This window comes from Globicephala melas, chromosome 2, assembly GCF_963455315.2.
Source record: "Globicephala melas chromosome 2, mGloMel1.2, whole genome shotgun sequence".
Lineage (NCBI taxonomy): Eukaryota > Metazoa > Chordata > Mammalia > Artiodactyla > Delphinidae > Globicephala > Globicephala melas.
This window is the reverse complement of record NC_083315.2, coordinates 147,964,953-147,992,827: the sequence shown is the minus strand read 5'-3', so window position 1 is coordinate 147,992,827 and position 27,875 is coordinate 147,964,953. Positions and strand designations below refer to the sequence as shown.

The following is a 27,875-nucleotide window of genomic DNA, read 5'->3' as shown; positions in this document are numbered from 1 at the left end:
TTGAGTTCCCTCGGGTGTGTTGTTGTATGTACCCGTGGCAGGATAGTATCAGGTGGGCCAGCTAAGAGCCACACTGCCTGGGTTCAGGACCAGCGTAGCGTGACTTTAGACAAGCTTCCTCGTGCCTTAAGTATCATCTGTGTAAAATCAGAACACTAATGCCTCTGTATCATAGGGTTATGCAACGCTGAAATAAATCAATTCATATACAGCACAGCACTAACAGATGTGTATGACACAATGTGATATGACCGTCATGTGTCTCAGAGCCGTGGTCCTCCAGCTTGAGCACATCAGAATCACCTGTTCCTTAAAACGCAGACTTCCGGATCTCCCACCCCAGAATTTTGGATTCAGTAGATCGGTGGTGGAGGCCTAGAGTTTGCATTTTTAAGAAGTCATGTGAACTATGTGGACCACTGCCTTAGAGAAATCCAGCTTTCAAAGACCAATGGCCAAGCTGTGTTTCCCTTTAATTCTTTTTACTTTCGGATGCACCGAGTCAGGTAACCAGGAAACAGGTTGCATTGCTCAATCTGGGGGGAGAAACTTGGTTTTCATTCTTTTCCTAAGGCCCTGTCCTACCACGGGCGAATGTCTCTGTGGCTCCCAGCACCCTCTTCCCAGTTTGCTTTCTGGGTGTGTTCCTGGTCTGGGCCCTCATCTCTAGGCTGGGCTGCCTGTCAGCTCTGTGGTCCCTTGACTCTCTCCTCACCCTCAGGTCTGATGCTTGAGACTCATCCTTTTCTTTTCCCTGAGTACTGCTTTTTAGTCTGAAGGACACAGAAAATGCTGGTCCCTTGTGGACTGTTGGGGTTGACATACCCGAGTCCTGTGGAGGTGGTGGTGACGAGGGGTGGAGAGGGGCAAGGCTGAGCAAGAGAGGAAGGGAGCTTGCTGAATTCTGCCATCACAATAATAATATCCTGACAACTGAAGCAGACGAGGCTTATCCTGCCCTACAGCACTGGGATGTCCTGCATTTCTCTCAGGGGAATGACACCACTTCATTCACAGCCCTTTTGACATAGTTCCTCTCAAGTGAAACGTTTTCCCCCTCAACTGACTCATTTGGTGGCAATAACAAGTTGCTACACCAGGGCATGAACTGACCCACATGACCTGCCACTGGAAAATGGAAACATCTTGTGCTTTCCTTAATCAGCACTGAGAAAAGTAATCAACTTTGCTTAAGTCTTCTTCTCACTCTTCAGAAGCGTCAGTAACAGACCTGGGGTTGCTGGCCTAAGGCTGGAGCACAAAGGACATTACCAAAGGGTCATGTGACCATCTAGTCCCAGAAGTAGTGACATGGTGTCCAAACTCCTGGCAAGTGGCAACTCTAACCAGATACATCCATTAAGATGGAGACATCAGTGTGAGCAGACACGTGATTTCTGATTTTACAGCACAGTGTCTGGGAGTAAATATTTACAAGGTGTGTGTCTAACAGTATGAGTTTTGTGTTCCATAAAGACAGAGGAAAAGGAGATAGGTACAAGGAAGGGTGGGATGACTGACACACATTTAAAATTTTTAGAAAGATTCTACAGCTACCAAAGCACATAGTAAGACAGGGCCTATATTCTCACTGGACGGTTCAGGGCTCCTGGCAAGAGACCAAACAGGAGGTTCAAGGGGCCCTGGGGGCCAAATGAGCCTGGGAGTTCTTAACTCCTTCCATCCTGGTTTTCCAAGAAATGCCTAAGGGAGAGGATTCCCGTGGGAGGGCAGACCCACTGGCTTTCTCCACCACCACTTTATTCTCTCCAGTGGGCTCTCCCACTCTTTATGTTGCTTCTGCCCCTCACTCTTTTTTTTTTTTTTAAATAAATTATTTATTTATTTTTGGCTGCATTGGGTCTTTGTTGCTGCACGCGGGCTTTCTCTAGTTGCGGCGAGTGGGGGCTACTCTTTGTTGCGGTGCGCGGGCTTCTCATTGCATTGGCTTCTCTTGTTGCGGAGCACGGGCTCTAGGCGCGCGGGCTCAGCAGTTGTGCCTCGTGGGCTCTAGAGCGCAGGCTCAGTAGTTGTGGCACACGGGCTTAGTTGCTCCGTGGCATGTGGGATCTTCCCGGACCAGGGCTCGAACCCATGTCCCCGGCATTGACAGGCGGATTCTTAACCACTGCACCACCAGGGAAGCCTTGCCCCTCACTCTTTATGTCCCCTGTTATGGGCAGGACTGATGCTGGCAGTGCCTTAGGATGGTCACTGAGTACTCGGGACACTTTACATCCACTGAATTCCTGGTCTTTCACTTCCCTTTGCCTGGCAGTTGTGTTTTTTTCCCCCTCCCAAAAGCCTCTGTGAAGATCTGCCATCCTTTCATTAAGTATTTATTGTCAGCTCTGTGTCAATCACTGTGCCAGGTGTTGGGGATTCAGAGATTAAAGACACCGCTCCTGCCCTCAGGGAGCTCACGGCTAATAGGGAGAGAGATGTGTACACAAATATGAAGCAAGGATGAAAGGCTGAGTTCCTCTGGGTTTGAAAAACTTCGCTCTTCTTTCGCCCTATTATAATCCTCAAATAATAGGCCTAAAAGGGGCCTTAAGACATCTAGCATATTCTCTTGCCTCTAGATGGGCCTGCACTCAAAGAAACCTGGGCCAGGGACACCTTCCCAGGTGCAGACCCTCTCCAGAGAAGCCTGCTTCCGCGACCGTGCCTTTAACTGCTGAATCGCGCTCGTGTCCAGCTTTCTGGTAGCGTGCACTGCCATTTCAGCTCCTTCTGTCTCCTGTTGTCTTTGACAATACGGTGACTTAGGCCCATCCATAAACCCAAGGGCTTATTAAATCAGCCCTCGGCCTTTTCGTCTCCAGGGGGACTAATCTCGGGGCCTGGAATCATTCTGCATTAGCAGTACCCCCTCCTAAATCCCTATCATACACTCACCCTGTGCGCAATGCCAGGTGGCAGAATGGTGCGTGAGGTCTGACGGTCATGTGCCGAGTGGACCCCGGTGTTCGCTTCCCCCACCGGGCTCCCCAGCTGCCCCGCCTTCCACATTCAGGGAGGAAGGCATCATTTGTCTTCCCTCTGGAGCCCCAGGGTGGGACCAGAGTTGCTATTAGGTGGCCAAGAAGAACCAGCCTGAATGGAAGCCCAACATTTTTATTCCTTGGATCCGTGGGATTTATTTTTTCATCAGTTCTAGGGAAGCAATGAAAAAAGGTGTCAGGCCTTGGGGATAATTTATATGAGTAAACACGTAAGGGGTGGGGTGAGCGAGAGCATGAGAATTAAGGCCATTTATCCAGGCTTGGAGGCTCTGTGTGCCCTCTGGTCCAGCCTTCCCCACAGTCTTTATCTTGCCACTTTAACCCTCTCCTGACTCTACTCCACTTGGGCCCAGCACGGATCTCTTCACAGCCTCAGCCTTCCGCTGCCTCCCCCGCCCCTCCCGGGTCCCTCATTAAAGGCTGGGTGGAAGGGAGCAGGCTGCAGCGGTGGCCTCCAGCTGAGGCCTGCTCGCTGATTCTGAAGGGAAGGCACGTCGGCTCACCCCCTCCCTCCCCTCCCGCCCCGTCTCCGCAGCTTCCTCCTCCAGCCTGGCCTGTCCAGTGTGCCCTGTGTGGCCAGCCTGAGGCTGCCTTCCGCTCTCCGTCTTTTCCTTTCCCCTTCTCTTTACTCCGTCCTCCGAAGATGCTCTCTGCACCGCCAAATGGCACCAGGCTAGGATGCTTTACACTTGAGAGATGAAGTAATAACAGGTGGCAAGACCAGAGGCTGCCGGAGCCCAGGATTCTGGTTGCCATGGCAACATGTCAGACCCGTGGAGGGACGGAACTGTCAGCCGTGGAGGGTGGTGGGGGAATGAGTGAGGGGAGCGAGGAGAGGCACAGCGCCTCCTGGAGGGCTCTTCTCTGTGCCCCTGGGGTCCCAGAGCGCTGCACACCCCTGCTAGCGGCCCCTGGGGAGACAGCTGCTGGCCTGGGGCTGGGGTCAGGCTGGGTGGAGGGCACGGGACATGGCCCCGCGTCTGTGCACACCAGGCCCTGGCAGGCAGTCGGAGCGTCTGCCCAGGTTGTGAAGTCACGCTTTCGTGGATGTGCCATGGAGGAGCCTAAACTTCTGGCTTGCTTCCTCTTTCCCTAGGACACTAGGGCTGCAGCTCTGGTCTCGGCAGAAGCAGGTGAGGGGCTGCTGCTTGTGGCCAGCCTGTGCCCATCGCTCATGTTCCTCTTGAGCGGCAGGCAGGCGTATTGCGGCAGAAATCAGGCTGAAAGGGGAAAAGACAGCCCTGTCTAGGGGCCTTGTTTGCCCTCGACACGTGGCCTGAATGAAGTAGAGAACCCTGTAGTATGGTCATGCGCCACACTGCCGTTCCAGAATGACTGCTCAGCCTTTCCCGAGTGCGCTGGTGGGACTCTGGGGCTTGGCTTTTCCTTTCTCTTGGGTTGATTTATTTGAATGTTCCCTCCCACCTTCTGTTATTATTATTATTTGGGGGGATTTCCTCATGAACTTTGTTCTGATTTCCGTTTGTTTTCCTTTGAGCTTTTTAAACTTATTCCCCTCCCGCCCCCCAGGTAAACCCCTGAACTCTCAAGGTTCACTTTCTTTTCCCAGCAGCTTCCTTGCATCGCTTATATGATCTCAGCCCATGAACATTCATCAACAGAAAACCAAAGCCATCGTCGCGGACGCTGCCATCGAGATACCACTTGGGTCTTTGGCCTCCCCGTCCTCTTGCTCTATAAAGTGGGACTCAATTTCCCATAAGCGGAAGCAGAATCTCTAGTTAAATGCACTTGCAAGGTCTGGGCGAGCTTCCTATTTATAGCAAAATCCTTTTTATAATGACCTCATAGACGGTGCCAGGAAATTGCTCACGGATGGGTCAGGCCAAAGGCCAATAAAGCCACGGTGTGAGCTTTACTTAAAAAAATTCCTTCATGAGCCTCTGGAATTCTTTGGAGAAGTGTTTTCACGGGTTATATGACAATAACTGGGGCCACCGGGATGGATTACAGTGGTAGAGACATTAAACTTAAGTTCAAAGGGAATTTCCGCTTCATCAGGCCAATCTCAATACTTTTTATCACTTTGGGCTTCCCAAAGAAAGTACTGGGTGAATCACGTTTATGAAATATTATATATGCAACGTTGGCTCTGGACTTCCCAGAGGCAGAGAAGTGTGATTAGAGACAAGAGTCTCTGAGGACACAGGCAACCCGGGGGTGAATCCCGCTTCCTCCACTTCTTAACTGGGGCTTGAAGCCAGCCCCTTAATCTCTTTGGGCTTCCGTTACCTCATCTGTCAAATGCTCCCTACTTCACAAAATCCTTGTGAGAATCAATGAAATAGTGTGTGTAAAGCATCAGCGTAAGATCTGTCACCATTTTGTAGTGTCATATGTGTCTGCTTCATCTTCTCAACAAACAGTTGAATGGGGGGCGCTGGGTGGGTAGGCACAAACTGGTGTCCCCTTCTCAAGAGACAGCGAGTCCTAGTCTTATACTTTTCCTGTATGTCTGTGTACAGGACGATGTCTCACCTACCAGAGTAGGGAATAGTACAGTGTTATTCTTCCAGCAACCCAGGGCTCTCGGCCACCCACTCTGTGTACTCGGGGAGCTAGACATGACCCAGGCCAGATGACCGACCGTTCATTTGGACGTGGACCAGCTCTTCGTTTTGGAGACTGGGGAAATAAACCAGGCAGTGAGTGATATTCAGAGTGACAGATAACTCTGCCTCAGTCCCCCTAGGAGGAGCTCCCGAGGCATCACTGGGCTGCCTACCTACCTCTCTGTCATCCTTTTCTAAGCCATTCATCTCACACATCATTGTTAACCATTTCCTGTGTGCAGGACACATAGGTTTCCCAACAATGTGTTGGATGTGGTCCCTGATCTGAAGGAGTAAACCACTGAATATGGGGTGATGAGGCAGGTGTATACATGTATAGACAAGCGAAGGGTCATAGAAGCAATGTCAACAGCGTGCTCTCCCTAAGGCCTGACTGGTCATTTCTGGCTGGGGACTTGGGAGAGCTCCATGGGAGAACCCTCACTAATCCTAAATACCCCAAAATGTACGAGAACCAGAGGTGAAAGCTATTGATTAGTCCATCCCATGCCATTTTACCAAGATGGAAGGAAGCTCGAGCTCACTGTTGTGAGGGGAGAGTAGGAACTGAAGTGGAAAGGATTTCACTGGAAAATGAGGTCTAACTGCTCACTATCACTTTCTACACTGGGCCCTCGCTGGACTAAAATGGTACCCGCTCACCTGGCATGTCACAACTGTACACACCAGGGCCTGCAGCTGGAAGTTTATCACCATTTTCATCCCTTTGGCCAGGAGCTTTGTATACCAACAAATGTATGCGGGGACCCTGCTCTGCTTCAGTCTCCTCGGAAGCTTCTCTTCATCAGGTGAATTAAATCCTCTTCCATTGGTCTTTCTCCATAGGATTGATTTCTCCATCACTGTCTGCTTTGCTCTACTAGATTGTTTCTGAATTTTTTATTTCTTGCCATATTAGAGTCCCTGATTCGGTAGGGTGTTCTGCCAATGGTCTGTTGGTGGTGAAAACTGTAGAATTATCTGGGCATTCTTATACTCTATATTCTACTTCTCCATCCTCATAAATCACAGGAATAGTGTGTTGGAGAAAAACCAGATTCTTTGTTGCTTAAAGATTTTGTGAAAGGGGAGAAAATCTGGCCTAAAAAAGAGAACAGGAGGCAGGTGATGAGCCTGGGCTTCGTGAGAGGTTTAGTGTGATGATATACATGGGATTCTTTGATCACTCTTCATGCAGGAAGCTACCTAAGTTGTGACTGGCATCTCCACATTTTATATCTAGTTCATAGCAATCATGAAACTTAGCTCTGTTTTACACTCAGCCCGTACATTTAATATAACCCACTTCTTCTTACTGTTCATCTTTTGATTGATTTCCATGATAGTCGCTTAATCAGGAAACCCCGAGTTTATTTGCTTCATAGACATACTTGGATTTTCTTGAGAGAGTTCTTTTTTTTTTTCTGATGCGGACCATTTAAAAAGTCTTTATTGAATTTGTTACAATATTACTTCTGTTTTATGGTTTGGTTTTTTGGCTGCGAGGCATGTGGGATCTTAGCTCCCGGACCAGGGATTGAACCTGCACTCCCTGCATTGGAAGGCAAAGTCCCAACCACTGGACCACCAGGGAAGTCCTGAGAGAGTTCTAAAAGTGGTTAAGATGGCAACTGAGAAAGAAAGAAGAAAGGGACTTCTTTCTGGATTTGGGCAATGAAAATTTTATAGGCAGAATAAAATTTTTGCGGACGTCCTGCTTTTTGGAGATTATTTGCAAAACCATTCCGTATGACACACATCTGTCTTTGAGATGCAGTGACTGATGAAGAAAAACCCACACTCCGCAGGCCACAGGGTGTGGCCCCCTCCTCTGTCTGCCACAAACAGCCCACATTTTTCTTGCAGAGAATTGTCTGCCTCCCTGAAGATGAAAATCAATGACTTAGAAACTGATTAAACAATCCAAATAGCAACTGATAAATGGATTAACCCTCTATAATGCAATTCTGTGAGCTTTTGTCTTCCGCCTTCCCCAGGTAAGTTCTTCTATTCCTAGAGGCAAAGCAGAAGCATGGAGGAAGCGGAGGCCAGGGGGAATCATATTAAAGTCGGTGAATCCGTTTATCACTTACTGTCTGGATGGTATTGCTGCTCACATATCTGCTTCCTTTTACAGATTTGTACCCTGATGAATGTTAGGCAGTGAATAATGAACGATAGGGGCAGACATTGGGGATAGGCGAGAGGAAGATACCCCGGTGGTTTAGGCTGATCCCATAAACAGAGAGACTTTTCTTCTTAGTCACAAACAGGGAGCGTTAACATGACAAAGAAATGTCCACAATAGGGATCAAAGAACAAGTAAAATGGAAGGATTTCTTCTCATGCAAAGAACCTGTCCAAGGCTTTTTAACCAGCCCCTAGACACTGAGATTTCAGTGCTTGAGGACATGTGCTGTTTTCACGAGGCTTTGTTTTTAAAATCATGTCCCAAGATATTCCTTTGTCTTTGTGTAGGGCCTTTCCGTAAGGGTGGCTTAGGAAAGTCTAAGCCTCCGATATGCTCACTAACTCACCGTTCAACCCATCTCCGGTATGAGGCTGAGCTAAGTGTTCAGTTCTGATTCTAGGCACTTGGGGTCTGCTGATTAACTAGTCCTGGGTGCTTTCCATGACCAACAAGTCTGGACTTCAGGGAGATGGGGCTGAACAAGAGTGGACACCTGTGTACCTGCCCACAGGTGCATCAGAGTCCCCCAGAGCATCTTCAGGGTCCTTCCTGCAAATGATCCCCCATCAGTGCTTCTTTGTTTTCCTTTTCAGAGACAGAAGGAATATCTCCTAAACGAGAGCATCTTTCCCAAGGGCAAGGCCTAGGTAGTGACCTTTCTCTCTTCCTCTAGTCGCACCACCGTTGATGGTTACCATCTGATGTTTGGGTCCCAAGGGCTCATTGTTCAGGGATGAGAGAAGTTCATTTGGTTGGTAAGGCCTTCTGGATGCTTCACTGATCCAGGGATCCAATCAGAAGAGCAGAGTAGTTTCTATAAAAACACAGAGCTGACAAACATTACAATCAAACTCAGCTCTGGATGGCTTGCAAGACATTGGTATGGTTGAACCGAGGAGAATCATAAAGAAAACTTTGCCCAAGTTAACAACTTGGTTGTAACAAAACCTCAGATTCTAAACTTCATATTCTTTCTGGGGCAGATTCTGCCATACCATGGGAGAAGAGGGGCCGGTGGAGACTCACCAGAGCCTAACATTGGATTTTTAAAAAAATGTTTCCACAGCCCAGAAAGGACCGGATGGGACAGTCATTCCCAATAACTACTGTGACTTCTGCTTGGGGGGTTCTAACATGAACAAGAAGAGTGGGAGGCCGGAAGAGCTGGTGTCCTGTGCAGACTGTGGACGCTCTGGTGAGTGTGGCCCCTTCTCGCATCATGTGCCCGTAGACCAGGAACTCTTCCACTCGCACTTCTCTGCCATCTTGTGGGGGTCAGGGGCTGAAGGGTGGGTGCAGAAGTGACGGTGATGATACTTCGAGTGGAGATGGGTTTTCAGGTTATTTTGATTTGTTCCTTCTTGAGGCTTACGAACTAGAAGTTATGCCCTGGGATCTGGGGAAAAGGGAAAGAAGAAGGTTTGGGCTTTTGTCTGTCCGGCCTTTCTGTGAGGTGTATATTTCTTTGTGTGTGTTGTTGTGGACGACAGTGAGACAGTGTGGAAACAGCCGGAGACACAGGCAACGTGCTTCCTTGTATCGGGTGACATGCCCGTAACAAAGAGGTGCGTTGGTTCTGCAGAAGTGCCCGGGGCAAACCGGAAGAATGTGGAAACGTGAATACTGGGAGAGCAGCCACATCTGGAGCTGTGGGGGGCACAGACCCCCGCGCTTCTGGGTAGCTGCATAGATGCCACCCCATTGGCCACTTATCCCATTTTCTCATGTGGAAAGCAAAAGAGAGCCCGGTCGATCAAGGAGGCAAAGGGCAGGTGTTCTTAGGACTCCTCTGCAGTTGACTTGGCATGTTTTGAATTTTCATCTTCAGTCTATTCAGAGACTAAAATTGGTCTTGTTCTTCCATTCTTAGAATGAGCACAGGTCTTCAAGTTTTGTGCAAGCTGTTTTGCTTTCAAATTCCATTATTTTGCGCTGGATCGTGGTTGGCTTTTCATATTGTTTTATGTTATAACGAGGCCAAAGTGCAAGGCAGGGAGGAGAGAAGGTTTCAGACTCATCTTTAGTCTCATCAACTGCTGACTGGTAGGTGAAATACAGTTTGGTTGGGTGGTTCGTTCCACCAGCCAGGAGTCATGGCTCCTTCCCACCTCTCTACCCAGCATCTGTTCTACTCCTAGTCCTGAGAGAAGGCCTGAGATGACCACACCCGGCTTTACTATAGCAGCTCAGTTCTTCCCTCGCTCCGTCCGCAGACATTAGCTTTAGTCCTTTTGTATTTGGTCTTGGGTTGTTTAAGCTTTAAGACTGACTTGAACAGCAAATCAGTAATTGGAAAAGCACTGTGGTTTTTACTGCATACAACCCTCCGCATTTAACCCTTAAGGACCCTGACAGGGTGGCCCATCTGTGCAATTCTGTCAATTCCTTCACTTGCCAAACGTGATACCTAACGTTGAACTCTTTATCCTACTGGTGCCAGCTTAGAAGAGAGGGCCCATGTGATAGTGGAGGGATTTAGATACTCAAAAAGAAAATGAAACAAATGAAATTCACTTCAGCATTTTTAAAAAGCAAGCGATCAGACAAAATCTTTACCACCAGAAACCAAGTTACTTGGTGGCATGATACTCTAGGCAGAATTTTATGGACTGCTATGGGTTTGGGAGGAGTTAGAGAAGGCAGCTTCAGAATTCTCAGTGAAAACTTCTGAAATTTCTCCTCTCCCTTTCCTACAAAAGACGGCTACTTGGATCTGATCCACGGGGGACCAGAAGTGGGCAGTTGTTTTTTTCTGTACAAAGCTTCTCTCTTCACAGCCTTTACTCAGCTTCTTCTTCCAAGGATCTGTCTGCTGTGTGACTCAGGGGGCCATTTTATACCAGCCTAGGTGTTCTCATTGCATTCGCCAGGGATTAATTTTGGTGGATAATTTAGTCAAGGTCTGACTCTGATGTTCCTGAAATAGTCAACATCTTGGGAATAAGCAGGTGGCATTAGCCCATGGGATATGCTTGTTAAGGCAGGTGGGCCAATACTTCTTCTCTAGGACCTCCCTGGAGTCCTTCCAAGGAAGAGTGTGGAGCTCAGAAGAGCTGTCTTTTCCTTCCCATCTACCCCACTACCTACTTTTCCTGGGAGAAAAAGTGAGATTCCAGAAATTGGCACCCTAAATGGTACCTTATGACCTCATCGGGGGCAGTCCTGGGGCCCATTTGGAACGTGAAAAAGTCTCTACCGGAGTTTTATAGACTTCAGGATACAGTCTTTTATTCGGCTTTTCCACCCCTACTTCCCACTTTCTCAGTGCTCTGAGTTAGATTTGACAACCCTGGACTTTCTGGAGTAACTCAGACCTGGGTGTGTTTAGGGCCTGGCGTGTGTGCGTGCATGCCTGTGTGCACACACACGTGTATGTGTATGTGCACGTGTGTGGGTGCAGATCACAGAAATGTCCTCCAGTGGTTAAAGAAAACGGGAGACTCTTTTATTACCTACCACTTATCAGACTTTCCAACTTCTTTTTGCTTTCAGTGCAAATGAACTACATGATGTAAGGGCAGAATTGAAAGGGTATGGAAAGAATGGGATTAGAAACGGGTAAAAATAAAAATAAAACGGATGGAGGCTTAACCACCTTGACTGGGTTATCTGACAGTAATACCTTTGTAAAGCTGACTGTCAAAGTGAAGGACAAACATTGTGCAAAGAAACGCCAACTGAAAACACCAAAGAAATACCAACCAGGCTTAAAAACCACCAAGGAAACGCATTGTCTGGGGTGGGTTGAGCGAGCGTGCATGCGAATGTGTGCCTTCGGAAGAGAAGAAAGAAAGATTGTGGTTGAATCTTGCGCTGTCAGAGCTGTGGACAAATATATTATGGTAGAGATGATGCCTTTTCAGGGAGGGGAGAATCCTTTTCCCTGGAAATGTTGGCTTTGTCCCGTTACCCCAAACCCCTGTCACCAGGTGACACACCCAGTTAATCCCTTTTGGTGTGAAATGGTTTATGATTTTGCTATTAAGAATAACACTGTAATAATGTAATAAGAATATTAATAATGCTGTCTGTTGCTTAACCCATGTGCTGATATATTCATCATACATGTCAGCTCATTTGGGAGGAGAAGGCAGGAAGGAGAAGGAGGCAGCGGCCGCAGCACGCACCACGGAGGACTTATTCGGTTCCACGTCAGAAAGTGACACCTCAACTTTCCACGGCTTTGATGAGGACGATTTGGAAGAGCCTCGCTCCTGCCGAGGACGCCGCAGTGGCCGGGGTTCGCCCACAGCAGATAAAAAGGGCAGTTGCTAAACGCACGGAATGGACTTTCTGGGCAATTAGCCATCACCCTGTGACTTTGGTCATTGCTCTGGTTCTGATATATATATTTTTTTAATGAAAGACAATTTAGGTTTTCCCTTCATCCTTGCTTTTTCCTCTCACTTTCCACTTGTCCCTCCCCCTTCCTTCCCTTTATTTAGGGTACATACAGCAGAAGCACAGACTACTGAAACAAAACAGAACAAAAGAAAGAATAACAGTCCTTCAGAGAGATGGCATCGTGATGTACTATTTATTTTCCATAGAAATGGGAAGTTAGGCGGATTATCTCGTTTTTTGGGGGGAGGGGATCTTTTTGACATGAGCAGAGTTGATTTCCTCAGTTTTCCTATTTATTGGCAAAACGAAGAGAGGAGGAACATTGGGTTTGGAAACAAAGAACCAATAACGTTAAAAAATGATATTTTATATCTTCTAGCTATGATTAGAAGCAGGCCTTTTTTTTTTTTTTTGAGACAGAGAGAGAGAGAAGGGAAATCAAAGAAACTGAAGTAATATCCTGTTTGAAGAAAGCCTGTATGGGGGAGGATTTCCTTGACGGGAGAGGATGGTACTTGGTACCCCACGGAGCTGGTGGCTCCCCACGGCAGACCCCCTCCCCATTTCTCCTCCCCCGACCTTTCCATCTTCCTCTCTGCTTGCGAGAACATGCCAGCAGTTCCTGAGAAGCCGGGCAGCCTGTGTGTGGCCCCCGTCCAGCCCCTGGGCCCTGACCTGCAGCGCCTGTGGGATCCTCCTTCTCCGTCAGCAGAGCTGCTGTTTTCTTGTTGCTGGTTTTTTCCTCACTTTCCTCCTGGTGGAGAGCAATTTCCAAACACAGGAATGGAGTATAAGCAGAAAGTCGTGGACTCAACAGTGACCAAACCACCCGAGGCCGCGCTCATGGAAGAAAGGACGTTACTTCACAGTAGATTTCCCTCTCCCCTCACCCCTGTTTAAAAACGTATAAATACCCATTGGATGATCAAGTCTCCCATATTTCTTCTATTTTTTATAGTGCCCTCCAGGCACTTTGTTTTATGTTTCCAGTAGCACCTCCTGAAATAAACCAAAGCAACACTTGCTCAAGGCCCCTGGGGTGATGAAGACCATCTACCTTGTTGGTCAGCCAGTCCCAAGGATGAACAGCTGTGCGGTCCTAGTCAAAAGGTATGTCCTGGCTGACGTGTCTTACAATAAGGGAAAACCATCATAGTTGTTTTAAGTTTATTCCTTCTTTCTTTTTTTCCTTTCCCCCGCTCCTAACTTGTCTTTTGTTTTTCTGGGTTCGGACCCCCTTATTCGTGTGGGAGTGGCCACTGGAACATCTTCTACCCAGCCATCTGCTGTCTGTGTGTGCATGCATACCTATGTGGGCCCAGGCCTAGGTGTGGGATCTGAGGCTTGCTTGGGCTCTGGGAGGCTCTGTGTGGAGAATGGTGGACTTCTGGCTTCAACTGCAAGAGAAAACGGCTGGGGAGTGCTTGGCTAACTCTGCCTTCCTTGGCCATACCTGGAAGCAGAGTCCAGGGAACTGAGGTTCGAGTTGGCTGCTGTCCTTGGGTAGGAATTGAGGGGGCTGCATGTCTAGGGTGGAGCTCCTTGCTCCAGTTACCAATTCAACAGCCAGGGGGATGCATCCAAGTTAAAGAAGATCTCTGATTAGGCACAACATTCAACCTAGTTGATTTGAAGATTCTAAGCTCCCACTAAGTGTGGTCAGGGTCTCCGGCCTTCATGAGAGCGTAGGTCCAGAGATGTAGGCACTGCCCTTTGGCTTGGGTTGGGAGATCCAAGAGGCTGCCCAGGCAACAGGCTTAAGTGTCTGGGAAGATCTACTTTGACAATCCAGCCTTTGCAGAACTCACGAATTAGACCTCTCATTAAAATAACAAACCAACCCAACAGAAGAAAGGTCCAAGCAAAGAAACCAACAAAAGGACTCCTTGTGCTTCCCTGGTAGCCTGAGACAGACAGGGCTTCCACTTTCCTCCTGCTTGAAATGTGTAAGTGCTCTCCTGGGCGTTTGTGCTCAGTTGTGAGAGAATGAAAGGAACCACGTCACCCACTTTGGGGATGTTCTACCTAATCTGTATGTGGCCCTGTTCCTAGGAAATATGGCATAAACCTCCAACATTGTAATATTCCTACATGCTCACGTGTGTGAAAAAGCCAGCGTAGTTGGTTCCAGTTGGTTTCTGCTTAAGGGATACAATCTGCTCTTGCTGTCATCCTCCACCTCTTTACTTCATCTGTTCTGTTACTTTGACTCAGACATTGGATTCACAGCATTACGACTTGCTCTCACTGGTAAAATGTGAGCTTCTACATTAATAAAAATATGTCCAACCAATCTATACTGTCATTTGTAATCTTGTATTGGGTTCGCCAAAAAGTTCGTTCGGGTTTTTCTGTAAGAGCGTATGGAAAAACCTGAACGAACTTTTTGGCCAACCCAACAGTTGTTTGTAGTCCTGAAATTCTCAATGACAGCTTGACTTTGAACTTGAAATTTTTAAAAACCCACATAATCAAAACAAATTATAAAAAGTCACCTAATTTCAGAGTCTAGCTTGGGGTTCTGAGGGAGAACCAATAATGAACTGTCTAAACACACTCCCATGGAAAGATTTATCTGAGGATGACTACTGCTTATCTATTTTAGTTTTACTAGTATAGCTTGATCTTCAGTGTCTCTTGCTAGAGGTGGCAGATATCCTCATCTTTCTCAGTTGGTGTAGCCAAGATGAGCATAGTCACGCATCTTAGCATTGCCTGAGTACCTTGTCTCACCTTGCGAACAGTATCTTTCAACAGACTCAAAATTTACATCCTTTAAAAAAACAGGAGAAGAACTGGAAGGGACTTTGAAGATAATCAAGTTCAAATCTTTCACTTTTCATTGAGAAAGGTCAACCCGGAGAGACTGAGTTACATTTGAAAGGGTAAAATGGACATTGCTTTGGAGGAAAATGTCTTAAGGGGAAGGAAGAAAACTCTGAAAGGAGGCATAGGAGGAGGAAGCTGGCTTTCCTGGATTTCCAAATGCCTTGATGGTCATTGTTATATCTTTATCTTCCTTTCTTTATATAACAATGGCCAAACATTTATATGCCAGGTCTTGTTCTGTTTCCCCTGGAATAGTTCATTTAATCCTCTTGACTACCCGTGAGGTAGGTGCTTGTATTATCCACAATTTACAGATGAGGAAACTGAGGCTTAGTAATTGAATGTACCTGAAGCCCTGCAGCTAATAAGGAGCCAGATTTTGGTCCTTGGCAACCTGACCCCAGGACTCATACTATTTACTTTTGTTATTGTTCTGTGCTGCCCCTTGCATATACATGGAAAAAAAATATATACATATATATCTCCCTTCCCTTTTCTCAGGCCTTTAAAAGGTGACTTTATTAAAAGCGATTTCAAAACTGAAGAGTAAGCAATTAGATCCCAAAAAGATAATTCCAATTAAAATTCTGTGCAGAATTTTATAGAGAGCTCATCTTCTAAATCATCATTTCCATACGTTCCCTCCTGATGCCTATTAGGGACAAAGATCTACTTTTTTGCGACCTCAGAAATTGCAAGAGTTGTGTGAGCAGTCAGCGCATCTATCGTTTTGTTGTTGCTTTTGTTAAGAAAAGTATTGATACTCAAATATTAATATAAAATAAATTAGAATCATCAGGATGAAAATGGTCTGACTAGTTTCTTTTATCATCATGTCAGTAAAGCACCACCCCAAATCCTTCAGAAATGTCACCTAATTTTCTGAGACCTAGCCCAAAGATAGGAGAATCAAAGATAATAGAACTTTCTAAATTTGTTGCAACATTCAAATCCCCTGGGGGGAACTGCTGATGTAAAGGTGATTATCGTTGTTGTCTACCTGTTGTTTTTTCCTACCTAGGACAATCTAATCCTTTACATCTGTTACTGAGACTATGTAGAGAGTAGAACCTCTAATCACCATTAACACTGGGAGTGAGTGTTAATTTAATTTTTTATAGGTACTTTAAAGTCACCAATGCAATTTGCTGCTGGTATTTTAGAGAGAAGGATTTAATAAAAAAATATGATGTTCACATCAATAGTGTCCCTTTAAGTCTTCCTGCTTACTTTGCATCTCTCTTTGCACCTAATGGGTATTGCCCCACTGCCTTTATATAGCACTTGAGGGAACACAAGATCATTACTTGGGGAGAGAACTAAAGACTGTTCGGAGGTTCTCACTTCATGGTGGAATAAAGTTAATTAATATTATCCCAATATGCCTCCTGTTACATCTGATGAACATGATCTTGAACTTAAAGTTTGAGCAGACTCATGTATTAGGAATTTTTCTGTGGGGGATCTTGTTCAGCCATTGGAAGTGACGTTACTTGTGTTGTGTATTTTCTGAGTGAGGCATTTTTGATCCAGGGAGTAGAAGACTAGAGTAGAAAAGTTCTGGGTTCTGGACTCAATTCCTGTGTGAGTTTGTTTCTGTGTATCTCTGCCATGGTTTCTCTATCCCTAGGATATGGATGTTCCTTACGCTATCATAATATATAACCAACATTACCTCACCATGATTCTTAAAACAACCGCGTGAGGTAGAGTGGAGGTTATTTATTTCCATTTTGCTTATGAGGAAACTGAGGTTCGTTCAGGTTAAATGACTGGTCTGAGGTTCCAGGGTCAGTAGGTGTTATCTGGGTCTTCTAATACTCTTTCCTCAGGCTGTAGTGATGTCTCCACAGATCTCACTTTGAAGATTTCTTGAGTAAAATTAGTCAAGGGCTTTGAGGTCTTTCATTCAAGACCTTACTGGATTGAGAAGAGGCATCTGATGCTGTAAAACCAAAAAACCCCCAAGCTATTATCATCTTAGAATCCTGTTGAGAGGTTAGGTCTAAGTCTTCATGAACCTTCCCAAAGAACTGAGGTTGAGCTTTCTAAATGGTCAATGTGCTGATGGTGACATCAGGGTGGGGGTGAGGGTGGGAGGAGTGAGGTGGCAGGGAGTGAACGCTTCAGGCTGTGTTTTGTTCACATACCCAAGTACTTCTAACACTGAAACATTGAATTATATGATACTGTTGCACTTAATAAAAGTGATTTCTGACCATTTACTCAAAATAACAGTTTAGGAAAAAACGTTCAGCTTGATTGATTTACAAAACAGCTGAGAGTGATGGAAGATCCCTGTCAGAACTAAACTTTACCAACTTTTTATTGGCTAAAAAGCATTGGCAATTAGGTTTCCAGAGTATTTCAACACTGGTCCTTAACCAATGACTAAGACTTAAATTTTTTTTAAGTTTTGAAATAAGTTCATACTTACAAAAAACTTGCACAAATAATAAAGAGAATTCCCACATACTCTTTACCCAGATTCTTCAAATAACCACAGTACAATGATCACAGCCAAGAAATTCACGTTGAGGCAATATTACAATCTACAGACTCTATTCAAATTTTGCCAACTGTCTCACTCATGTCCTTTTTCTAGTTCAGGGTCCAATCCAGGATCACATGTTATGTTTAGTTGTCATGTTTTCTTAAAGTTCTTTAATCTGGGGTAGTTAGTTCCACAGTCTTTCTCTGACCTTCATAACCTTGACACCTTTGAAGAATACTGGCTATCATTTCATAGGAAGTCCTTCACTTTAGGATTGTGTGCTGTTTCCTAATGATTGAAAGCAGGTTATGCATTTTCGGTAAGAATACCACAGAAATGAGGTTGTATCCTTCTTAGTGCATAGTGTCAGGGGGTTCATGATTGATTTACTGCATTACGAGTGACTTAGAAATTTGGCCCTTAAGCTGAGGTTCAGGCTAGTATGTTTGTAGACCTTGGAGGAAAATATTTTCACTCATTTTGTGGCTAGGGACTGAGTAATAGCAGCTCAGCCCTGTGAAGGATAGGATGAAATTAAACATGGGGCCAGTGGATTTATTTGCAATCTAGTTGGGCAGACTAGATATTCATAAGTAGTTAAAAATGTGTAAGAGTGTCATGGGGTGGTATGTGATTATTTTTGCTGGGAATCACAGTAGTCAGGGAGATTTTCTTAGGGGAAGCCATCCAGATCAACAAAGAGCTCTAGCTTGACGGTTTAATCTGTAGGCAAAAGTGTCTATTGTCAGAGAGAATGGAGATAGAGCTCAACAAAAAGCAAAGCTGGGAATCACAACCTGAAACATGTAAAATGGCAAAAATCACATTATTTTTTTTAAAGTGCTTAAGTATTGTTCTGTAGTATTTTGTTCATGTCACTAGGATTAGTGCTTATTACAACATACTAGGATTTTTTTGTAGTCTTTCTCATCAAACAGATGATAAGTTCCTCGAGGGCAAAGATGATGTCATTCGTGTCCCTTGGACAGTACCCGACACCATTGTGCCATAATTATTTGTTGAAACAAACAGAACTGAGCAATGTTTCTGAGCTAATTAGTGGAAGGATTTAGTGTCTCATTCTATGCATAGTGGATGTTCAAGAAATTTTGTTGGCAGAAAGGTTGAAGTTGTAGCTGGACACAGCAGCCATTGGTCAAGTGAGGAGGTAGATGAGAGCCAGGAGGCAGTGATGTGGGGTGGGGGGAAGTGAATGAGGACATGAGGATGGGGTGAGGGGGAAGTTGAAGATGTGTGGAGGGATGGAAAGTAAGCCTCCTGAAGGGGACTGAGAGGAGGAGACCAAGACATAGCAGGACATTCCCAGTGGCCTGCAGTTGGCCCAGAAAGAGAAAATGGATTTAGGAGCAGAAAGTTGGGAACCAACCAGCTATTTTCGAGATGGCTTAAGTAGGGCAGAAGAAGACTCGTGTGTGTGTGTGTGTGTGTGTGTGTGTGTGTGTGTGTGTTGGGGGGTCAAAGGTAGAAATTTGAGGAAATGGAAAGGGCATGGGGTATGGTTATGAGACAGACTCACCAAATGAGCGGCAGAGGGGCCAGGGCGTCTGGGCCATTGGAATAGGGACAGGAAGACTCCTCGCAGGGGGTGAAAGTCTGACTGAAAGCCCAACTTGGCAGGTGCTCTCTGGGAGGTCTGGAGAAAGGCCAGCTGTTCTGTCACTGGAGTGAAGGGGCTGGAGGAGGTGGAACAGTGAAGAGATGAGCATGAGGGAAGAGGAGGGGAACCTGGGAAGGGGCAGCAGAGAAGCATATCTGAGAGGGAGACAGAGGGATGGGATGGGATGGAGAGGAAAGAAACAGGAACAGGTGTGGAGGGAGGGCTCGGTGGTGGGTGGAAATGAGGCCTTTCTCAGTCTCCCTTTGAAAGCATAGGTGGATGGGTAGAGTCTTAGCTTTGGAAATCCATCTAATCCAGTCCTATACACCTGACCAGTGAGTCATGCCTTGGGTACTAGGAGAGATAGGGGATGGGAAGGGGAGTTTCAACTTGGAAGAGGCTGATTGGCTCATTTGATTTTGAACTTTGTTCCCTGCTGGCTTGGCCGCTTTCCAGTTGGACCCCACTCCACCCCGGCCCCTGCTTTCCTCCTTCCCTCGCCACTCAGAGTGAGCTGGACACTCTAGGGGGCACCCACCTCTGCCCTCAAGAACTGCTTCTGGGGTGAAATGTGATAGTACTTGGTTTTCTTGCTTACTCCTTTGTGCCGACTACTCCATTCCAAAGACCAAGATAACGTGGCAGATTTCGTTTCGGCTAGAAGCAAAATCCATGCCTGGTTGGTAACCATCCAGGCTAAAGGACCCACCGGGTTTGAACTGCCACCACGTTCCAAGGCTGACACTTGGGATCACGGGGCTAGTTGAGGACTGGAACAGATATCTTGGCTTGATTCTCTGTCTGAGTAATTCTGACACCCTTGGAATCACTTGGGGCAGGATTAGGGGTGAGAGTGTAGGCATCAAAGCAGTGTCCTTTTGTCCTTTAGACCAAATGGGGCGTCCGTTGGGGTTTTCTATGACTGCAACTGGTCCTGTACCATAGAAACTACTCATTTCCACTTAGGTGACAGGCGACAGATTATATCGTAATGGTCTTTCTGGAGTATTTTAACAGGGAGAAGATTGTTTGTTTCATTTCCAAGTAGAGGAGAAAAAAAAGATTTTGCCAACACCCAGTTTTGCCTACTACGCCACCTAGGAATTGAAAAATCCAGCTGCATCCTGTTTCTTGTGTCATTCTGTTGCCCAGGAGCAACTGACCTGCCCCATTCCTGATTGATTTCGAGCTGCTGTTGTTAAAGGCACAAGAAACACTAGTTTGGTTCTCGTTGTACACAGCCGTGGCCTCATTCATGTGGCAATTAGTTAGTTGTTTCCGTTCTTTCTTTCTTTTTTTTTTTCAATTCATTTCATTTCCACCACTTCCTTAATTTAAATCTTTCTTTTTTAGGCAGTTGTCCTGTGCTGTTGTTTTTTGTTTTATCTTTCATTGCCTTTCCCTCTGCAGTCCACACTATGGCCCGGGGACTCTGGCGTCCTTCAAGCAAGCCATTTCCGAAGAAGGTGGAAAGAAGCCACGAGGATTTGCACCTCTTCCTCCTCCTCTTCCTCCTCCTTCTCTTCCTCTTCCCTTGCCTGGCCCCCTCCTGCGCATGTGTTTCCGCCAACACAGGAGCCTGGATTGTGGAAAAGCCTCCAGCACAACTCAGCTCAGCTCAGAGAAGTCTCTGGAATGGCCTCACTTTGTGCAATAAGAAGATTTTTTTTTTTTTAAATCCTCCATTACATTTTCTGTAAGTGTCTGTGAGAAAGTATCCAGGTCAGACTGGAATTGCTCTACAATAGAAATAACTGAACACAAACAGACTGACAAAAGAAAAAAGAGTTAACTATTTTATTTATTTCAATATTTAAAAGAAAAGGTGCTGTTGTGGCACGGTATTTTTGTTTAAAGTACCTTCAACTTCAAAAGTTAAAAGCAATTTTGTGAAGACATGAAAATCAAAAGAGGACTTAATGTAAAATAAAGACTGCATATTAACTCTAAGGAAAAGTAGCCCACATTTTTAATAAGAGAATAAAGATCAACTCTGCTCTCTCAGGCTTTTGAAAAAGCCATTCATGTATGTTCTTTAGGTATTTTTATTTCTGCAAGTTGGATGTGGTAAGTGAGGAGTGATCAGTTTTTTTTTTCCTTCTTCTTCAAAAGTCTATTGAAAGTGTTTGATTATGTGTTAAGACTTGACTGAAATAAATTAGCCACAAGGGCTATCAGCAGTCTCTCTGCTCCCCCCAAAACAAACAGACAAACAAACTCTCCCCTCACCCAAGGCAAGCCCCATTTATCTGAGGTCAAGAAGCAGCCTGCCTCCTGGTTATCATGTTTGACAAGGCCTAGCTCTGAAAGGAATTCCATCTAGCGATTAAATGTATCTCTACGAGTTCAATAGATTTGAACAAAGACAGCTTTGTTTAAAATAGTACAGTGAAGGCAGAGAGAAAGAGAGAGGGGAAAAAGAACAAAAAATAAACATCAGCTGGGATGATATTAATTCTGTTCCCTAACAGCTCCTAGAGGAGACTTGCAAAGGGAGCCGGCTTTGGGGGCCTGAGATGCTGGGTGTCCCCAAGGCAAGGAAGGCCAGCCTGAAAGACTGGAAGCCTCAAATTCAGTTGCTGGTGGGGGTAAAAAGGAGAAAGGCGAGTGGTCTGACCTGTCCTTCTATGGCCATGTTGGTGGAAGTGAAGGTGGATTATGAAATGCATTCAGCATTGTGTCTGAGGCCTAGTGAAGGAGCTGGGGTGACCGGCCGGGCCACCGGGTTCTACTCCCAGTCTTACACGTTCATGCTCTTGAGTTTCCCTCACTGGCGAGCAGAGTCATAATGATCAACGCACAGTCTAACGCTGGATATTTCTCTCCGCAAAAGTCTTGAGCGGCAGTGTTAGTGAAAGGGTTCTGAGCCCGAGAGTCTCTCTTTCGCCTTTGCAAGGGCAGATTAGATGGGCACGGACTTCTTGCCAGCCCTTTCAAGGCCAGTCCCTGGAGGAGATCACCAGGAAGGTCTCTGTATCATTTTGTAGTCCTTCCTTTGACATTTTCTGAGAGAAAATGTCCTTTTTCAAGATGCTAATAATTATAATAATAATCCACTCTCCAACCAACTCCCACAAGTTATAACGTGTAGAATCATGGTAAAGCTTTGCATAATGTAGGGTTTGTATCAAGTTTGTGTACGTTTCTGTTAAATAAAAGTCTGTTTCCAATGCTCCTATAGCATCTCTGTAAATTTTGCTTTTCCAACCTCATCCTGCATGAGTTCAACTTTCATACCGTCCTGTAGAAGGGACTCCTGAGAGGATTCTGCCCCTCTGCATGCCCGGGATTTGTTGAACCCTGTTGTTTTATTTAGAAGCGCAGTCTAGAACAGAGGTTGCCACTGGCTCAGCTGACAGGCGGTGGCTTGGAAAGTGAACAATGTCCAGGGTTGGTACCAGCGTCTGAGCTTTGAGTCCAGAGTTGCTGTCACCTACCCACCATCACCACGGCCACTGTCAACCTCTCCATGGCCTAAATGGGTTTATGGAGAGCCTAGTTATGGATACTGACTTAATATACCCGTCCAATGTTGCCGTCGCACCTGTGCTAAGGTAGTCTTGCACAAGAATGCAAGATTTAGCGTGTGCTTGGAAAAAGCTGAGAGGTTACTGTTCCACTGCCTGAAAGGTAGTGATGTAGCCTCCCCAGCTGCCAGTTGGTGCAGCTGTAAACCGACCACCCCCCTGCCTGAGAGAGGTTTCTCCCATCTTCTCTGTGGGGTCCTCTAGGTCAGAGAGAATAGGACCAGCCTCTCGGGCCAGGTCTTGCCCTCTGAGCATTGCCAGCTCACGCTGAGGCCAGGTGGAGAGGGAACATGACATCATGTTGCTCCTGCTAGCATGTTCTATCTTACTTTAAAATGAACGTCACCTCGTGACATTCATTATGGACTTTATACATTTCTCTAGCAGTAAAAAGGATTCTTTCCCCCCAATCTACCCTCCTTAGGCTTTTTTCTTTTTTTTACTGTGGCAAAATATACATGACATACAATTTAAAATTGTAACTGTTTTTAAGTGTATGGTCAGCGGCATTATTTGCATTCACATTGTTGTGCAGCCATCGCCACCATCCAACTCCAGAACTTTTTCATCTTCTTCAGTTGAAACTCTATACCCATTAAACGCCAACTCTCCATTTCTCCCTCACCCCAGCCCCTGGCAATCACCATTCTACTTTCTGACTCTGTGAATTTGACTATTCTAGGTACATCATATAAGTAGAATCATGCAATATTTGTCCTTTTGTGACAGACTTGTTTCTCTTAGCGTAGTATCTTCAAGGTTCATTCATGTTGTAACATGTCGGAATTCCATTCCTTTTTAAGGTTGAACAATATTCCATTGCGTGTATATGTCACCTGTTCTTTTCCCATTCATCTGCCTGTAGATACTTGGCGTAGAAAGGAAGTTTTGCACATTTATGACACGCCCACTTCCTACAGCGACTCATTTGAGACATTAGATCCAATTCAGAGGTTACCTAGAGGATTCAGTATCTTCTGAGGAGGGAAGTGATTACACCCGAAATCTTCCTTCTACTTCATACCTTGGAAAAGGGTACTTTGATGGGCGAACACTTTCTACCCAAAGTGTGTTTTACCTCACGACTAAGTCTTTCTTTGTAGAGACTGTCTTTGGGCTGCTTGTAGGGATGAGATGTCTAGCATGGAGCTATAGTATCAGCGTAAATAAGGATAGAGGAGACCCAGGAGAATCTAATGTCTCTAATGGCAGGTCCTGAGGGCAGGGACTGCCTTTTCCAAATAACTGATGGTGAGTTGTTGGCAAAGCCTGTGTGTGCTTTCTGTCTGTAGGTGATCACTGACCAAGTGGGAGGGGGAAAGTATACATGTGAGCCAGAGAATGAGAAAGATGAAAAGAAGTCATTTTTCCTCATCCATTTGGAAATATATTAGTTTGTATAAAGGGTTAGCTCTGGGTTTGACATTCAGATGCCTACAGAGCAGGTATCTTTAGTGAGTAAAGCAGGCCAGGGATGAGAAAATGAACAGTGCCAGGGAGACAGGGAGTAGCCGTTATGCTGAGCTTCAGGGCACAGGGGAGCAACAGAGAGTTAGGGGGTGTGTAGAGCCAGAGAGCACCTGTGCTCTGAATGGGGCAGCTGCCACCAGCTCAAGGGATGCTGCCTGAAAGAACACGGGCCCAGGCTTCCCAGGTCTTCTGGGTTTTTAAGAGGGGCCAAAAATTCAAAAATTTTGGTGAGATCTCCCTATTTTAAAATGTTGGTTGTAAATTAAAAACACTGAAGATCCACTTTGTGTGGGTGAAACCAAAGGTGAGCATGTGGCAGACACCCTCTGAAGGCTGTGGGGCAGCTCCCCAAGGCTGGAAGTCTGGTTAAAGTTGAAGTCGAGGTTAGGATGCCTTGACCAAACTCTTTCATGACAGCAGAACCTTGACTTAACCTATGGAGGTGTCTAGTGTATCCTGCCTTAGAACTGTTATGTGCTGGGAATGGGTCCCTGGGTTGCTCTCTGGATGGAGCTAGATCATTATTCACCATGTGCTAGGGATTCAGGATGGGGTTCCAGTAAAAACATTCCCCCCATCCAGTCCTTTTCCCTCTGAAAGAGCTCCCCTTTAAAACTCTGGGCACAGCTGTATAGTTTAGAGATATGTTTTTTATTTCACTTTATTATTGATGATGAGTTATCTCTTATATCACATTTCTTTTACCCTTCTTTTCTAAGACCTTCAAATTATTCCATGAGACTAGAACGGAATTCAAGTTTTATTGTATCCCCAAACCAGCAAATTCACAACTGCTTTTGATTTAAAGAAAAACATATATGATATCTCACGAAGTGTCTTCTGAAATAAGATACATATAAGATGTAAAATACTTATAAATTTAAATAAAAATTCTGGAGGGATATATATATTTATATTATTTATAATATATATTTATATATACCATAATATATTATATATAACATATGTTTATCTATTATTATTATTACTCTAGAATTTTAATTTGGATTTGTCTTGTGATTTACATCTTCTATGCATCTTATTTCAGAGGACGCTTTGTAAGAGAGCCAGGCCAGATTTCATGCAAAGTAGTATGCAAAAACTACTCACTTGGCTCAGGGGTTTTTTTTGTTTTGTTTTCTTTTGTCAGGGTGGAGAGAAGGTTATTCTGAATAAGCAATTTGTTTTCCTTGTGATTTATAATGAGGGGTTTGCAAACTTTTCCTATAATGACCCAGATAATAAATATTTCAGGCTTTGCAGGCCAGAAGTCTGTTGCAACTACTCAGCTCTGGAGTTGTAGCATGAAAACAGCCCAAGACAGTGTGTAAATGAATGGACATGGCTGTGTTCCTATAAAACTTTATTTACAAAAATAGGCAGCTGGCCAGATTGGCCCAGGGGCCACAGTTTGCTGATCCTTGATTTAGAAAGCAACTATTATACTGTTAAATTGGATGGTGATAATATTTAGGGCATTTTCTAGGTCTCAGGACTAAGGAAAGAGAATTTCACATCATGAGGTGAAAGGCTAGGGGTGCATTTCAGGGTCAGCAATGTCAACTGTATTGAGGCCTATTTGCAAAAATGTTTCAGAGCCAAAATATTCCATCAAAAGATTTTAGAAAGCTGTCTACTAGATTTTCCAGTTTGAGTGCCGAGTCCAAACTACAATAGTGCAATGCTTATCTAAAGAGTTGTCAATAATCTAGCTAGTCTATGTGCTGGCCATACAGAATAGTGACTCTGGGGATGCAATGACTAATGTTCATCTCTGGCAACTTAAGTATGAAAACAGGCCAACTTTAAAATGGACGGATTTGTGCAAATGCATGTCATCTTATGAGATAAATGATAATGGAAATTTAGTGGAACCTGACACAGGAGGCATGGAATTGCTGTAGTTAGAGAAATGGTCTCTTTCTGGTGACTACCGATTCTTCAATGACTGTGGCTCTGTGAAATTGTTAATCACGGGGTGTTTAACAATTGCTGTGATGCCTTTGAGGATGTTGCTGTGATGCCTTTCTTTCTAAGAACTCAGATTCTGTGGTCATATTCAGAATTAGGAGACTTCCCCCACCTCCTCAACCTCACATCCCAAAAGAACTGTTAAGAAATAATTTTCCTCCCTGAATGGTGGGGAAGATTCCTGATACCAGACATCCTATTGAATTAAAACCTTCTTACAGGGACTTCCCTGGTGCGCAGTGGTTAAGAATCCGCCTGCCAATGCAGGAGACATGGGTTCAATCCCTGGTCCGGGAAGATCCCACATGCTGCGGAGCAGCTAAGCCTGTGTGCCACAACTACTGAGCCTGCACTCTAGAGCCCACGAGCCACAGCTACTGAGCCCGTGTGCCACAACTACTGAAGCCCATGCGCCTAGAGCTTGTACTCTGCAACAAGAGAAGCCACCGCAATGAGAAGCCCACGCACCGCAACGAAGAGTAGCCCCCACTCGCCACAACTAGAGAAAGTCTGCACGCAGCAACGAAGACCCAACACAGCCAAAAATAAATAAATAATTAAAATAAATAAATTAAAAAAAAAAACCTTCTTTCAAATTGAATAGGAGGTGATCCTGAAGGGTGGCCTCTGAGCTAGTCATGCCAGGTGGCAGCAGCTATGCCAAATGTACCCAAGATCCCTCTTTAGCCCTTATTAGAGGATGCTCAGTTGTTTGGAAAGATCTGTAACTTTTCAGATCTCAGGATACCTTTTAGTGGTGCTTTTTGCTAGGTTCCCCTGGTTATTTCCAAGTTTCCTTAAAAGGGGCAGGAGTTGGGATGGACATGTTATATGTCAGCTCCATTTGCTGCAAGCTCTACCCTGTGATCACATCTGAGGTCACCCAGATGTCAGCTTTTAGGCATAGACTAAAAAAAGGAGAAAGATTCTTCAGACCAAAAGTTAGAAACTCCTGTTATGTATTTTACATAAACATGGTATAAGCGGCACAATCCCTTGGTTACCTGATCTTTCCTTACACCAGAATAGGAAATACTTTGTTGAGAGGTGGTAACAGTGGCCATCAATGGTTTAGCACCAACCTGACTGATACAATTACATTGACTGTGCTGTTAGTGATCGCCCGGCAAGGCAAAATCATAGCTGAGATGGATCTGGAAGTCCTAGTGGAGCACTAGTTGAAGGAGTGTTGTGTTGTTTATTTTTAAGTGAGCATGTTACCAGGCCGTGTTATATTGGAATAACGTGCAAGGGTTGGAAAGTACTTCGCCACCCTATTTAATATTTGACACCGCCATGTTCGAATTAGCTGAAAATAACTGTGGAAAAACCAAAAGGTACAAAAAAGATTAACAACATGTTTAAAGGGATGGACAGTAAGCCCCTTGAGAAAAGGTGAAAGGATTTGGGGTTGTTTAACTTGGGGAAGAGAATTAGGGGTCACTTAGTAACCATCATTATTTGTATCATTGAGAAAAATAGACTGACCAGTTGCCTTTGGTCTCTAGAGAGGACAGGAGGAGCACCTTGGGGCTTAGAACAAGTTGACAAACTTCTTTTGATATCAAAGATTTTTGACTATTGAGGTTCAAATGGAACTTGCTGATAGTCAAGGATTTCTCCTGTGTGGAGCTAGGGACGTGGGCTAGATGACCTTTTGGGGACCTGTCTACCTCTTCAATGCTTTGAATTGCAGCTGGGCAACCTGAAAGAGTGAGTGCCTGACTCACCACCAGGGTGTGGGAGGCATGGGGAAAATTAGTCTCACGAATGCTTATTACGATCGTTAACTAAAATTACATTTCTAGGCTTGCTCCTATTCACCCTGGAGCAATGTCCCAAGCCCGTAT

The 27,875-nt window shown here is 45.2% G+C and overlaps 1 protein-coding gene across 7 annotated transcripts in view; it reads left to right on the top strand.

Annotated features, from left to right (window-relative positions):
- Positions 1-27,875, top strand: part of DPF3 (double PHD fingers 3) — a 266,506-nt gene that overhangs the window by 191,693 nt on the left and 46,938 nt on the right. For 4 of the 7 annotated variants that reach the window (XM_060294995.1, XM_060294996.1, XM_060294998.1 and 1 more), the window contains exon 8: positions 8,839-8,967. In XM_060294995.1, the coding sequence (XP_060150978.1) occupies positions 8,839-8,967 (129 nt within the window). Of the gene's footprint in view, positions 1-8,838; positions 8,968-11,844; positions 13,227-20,467; positions 21,504-27,875 lie in introns of those variants that run through there. The other 3 variants (XR_009563157.1, XR_009563156.1, XR_009563158.1) reach the window with 3 other exon arrangements.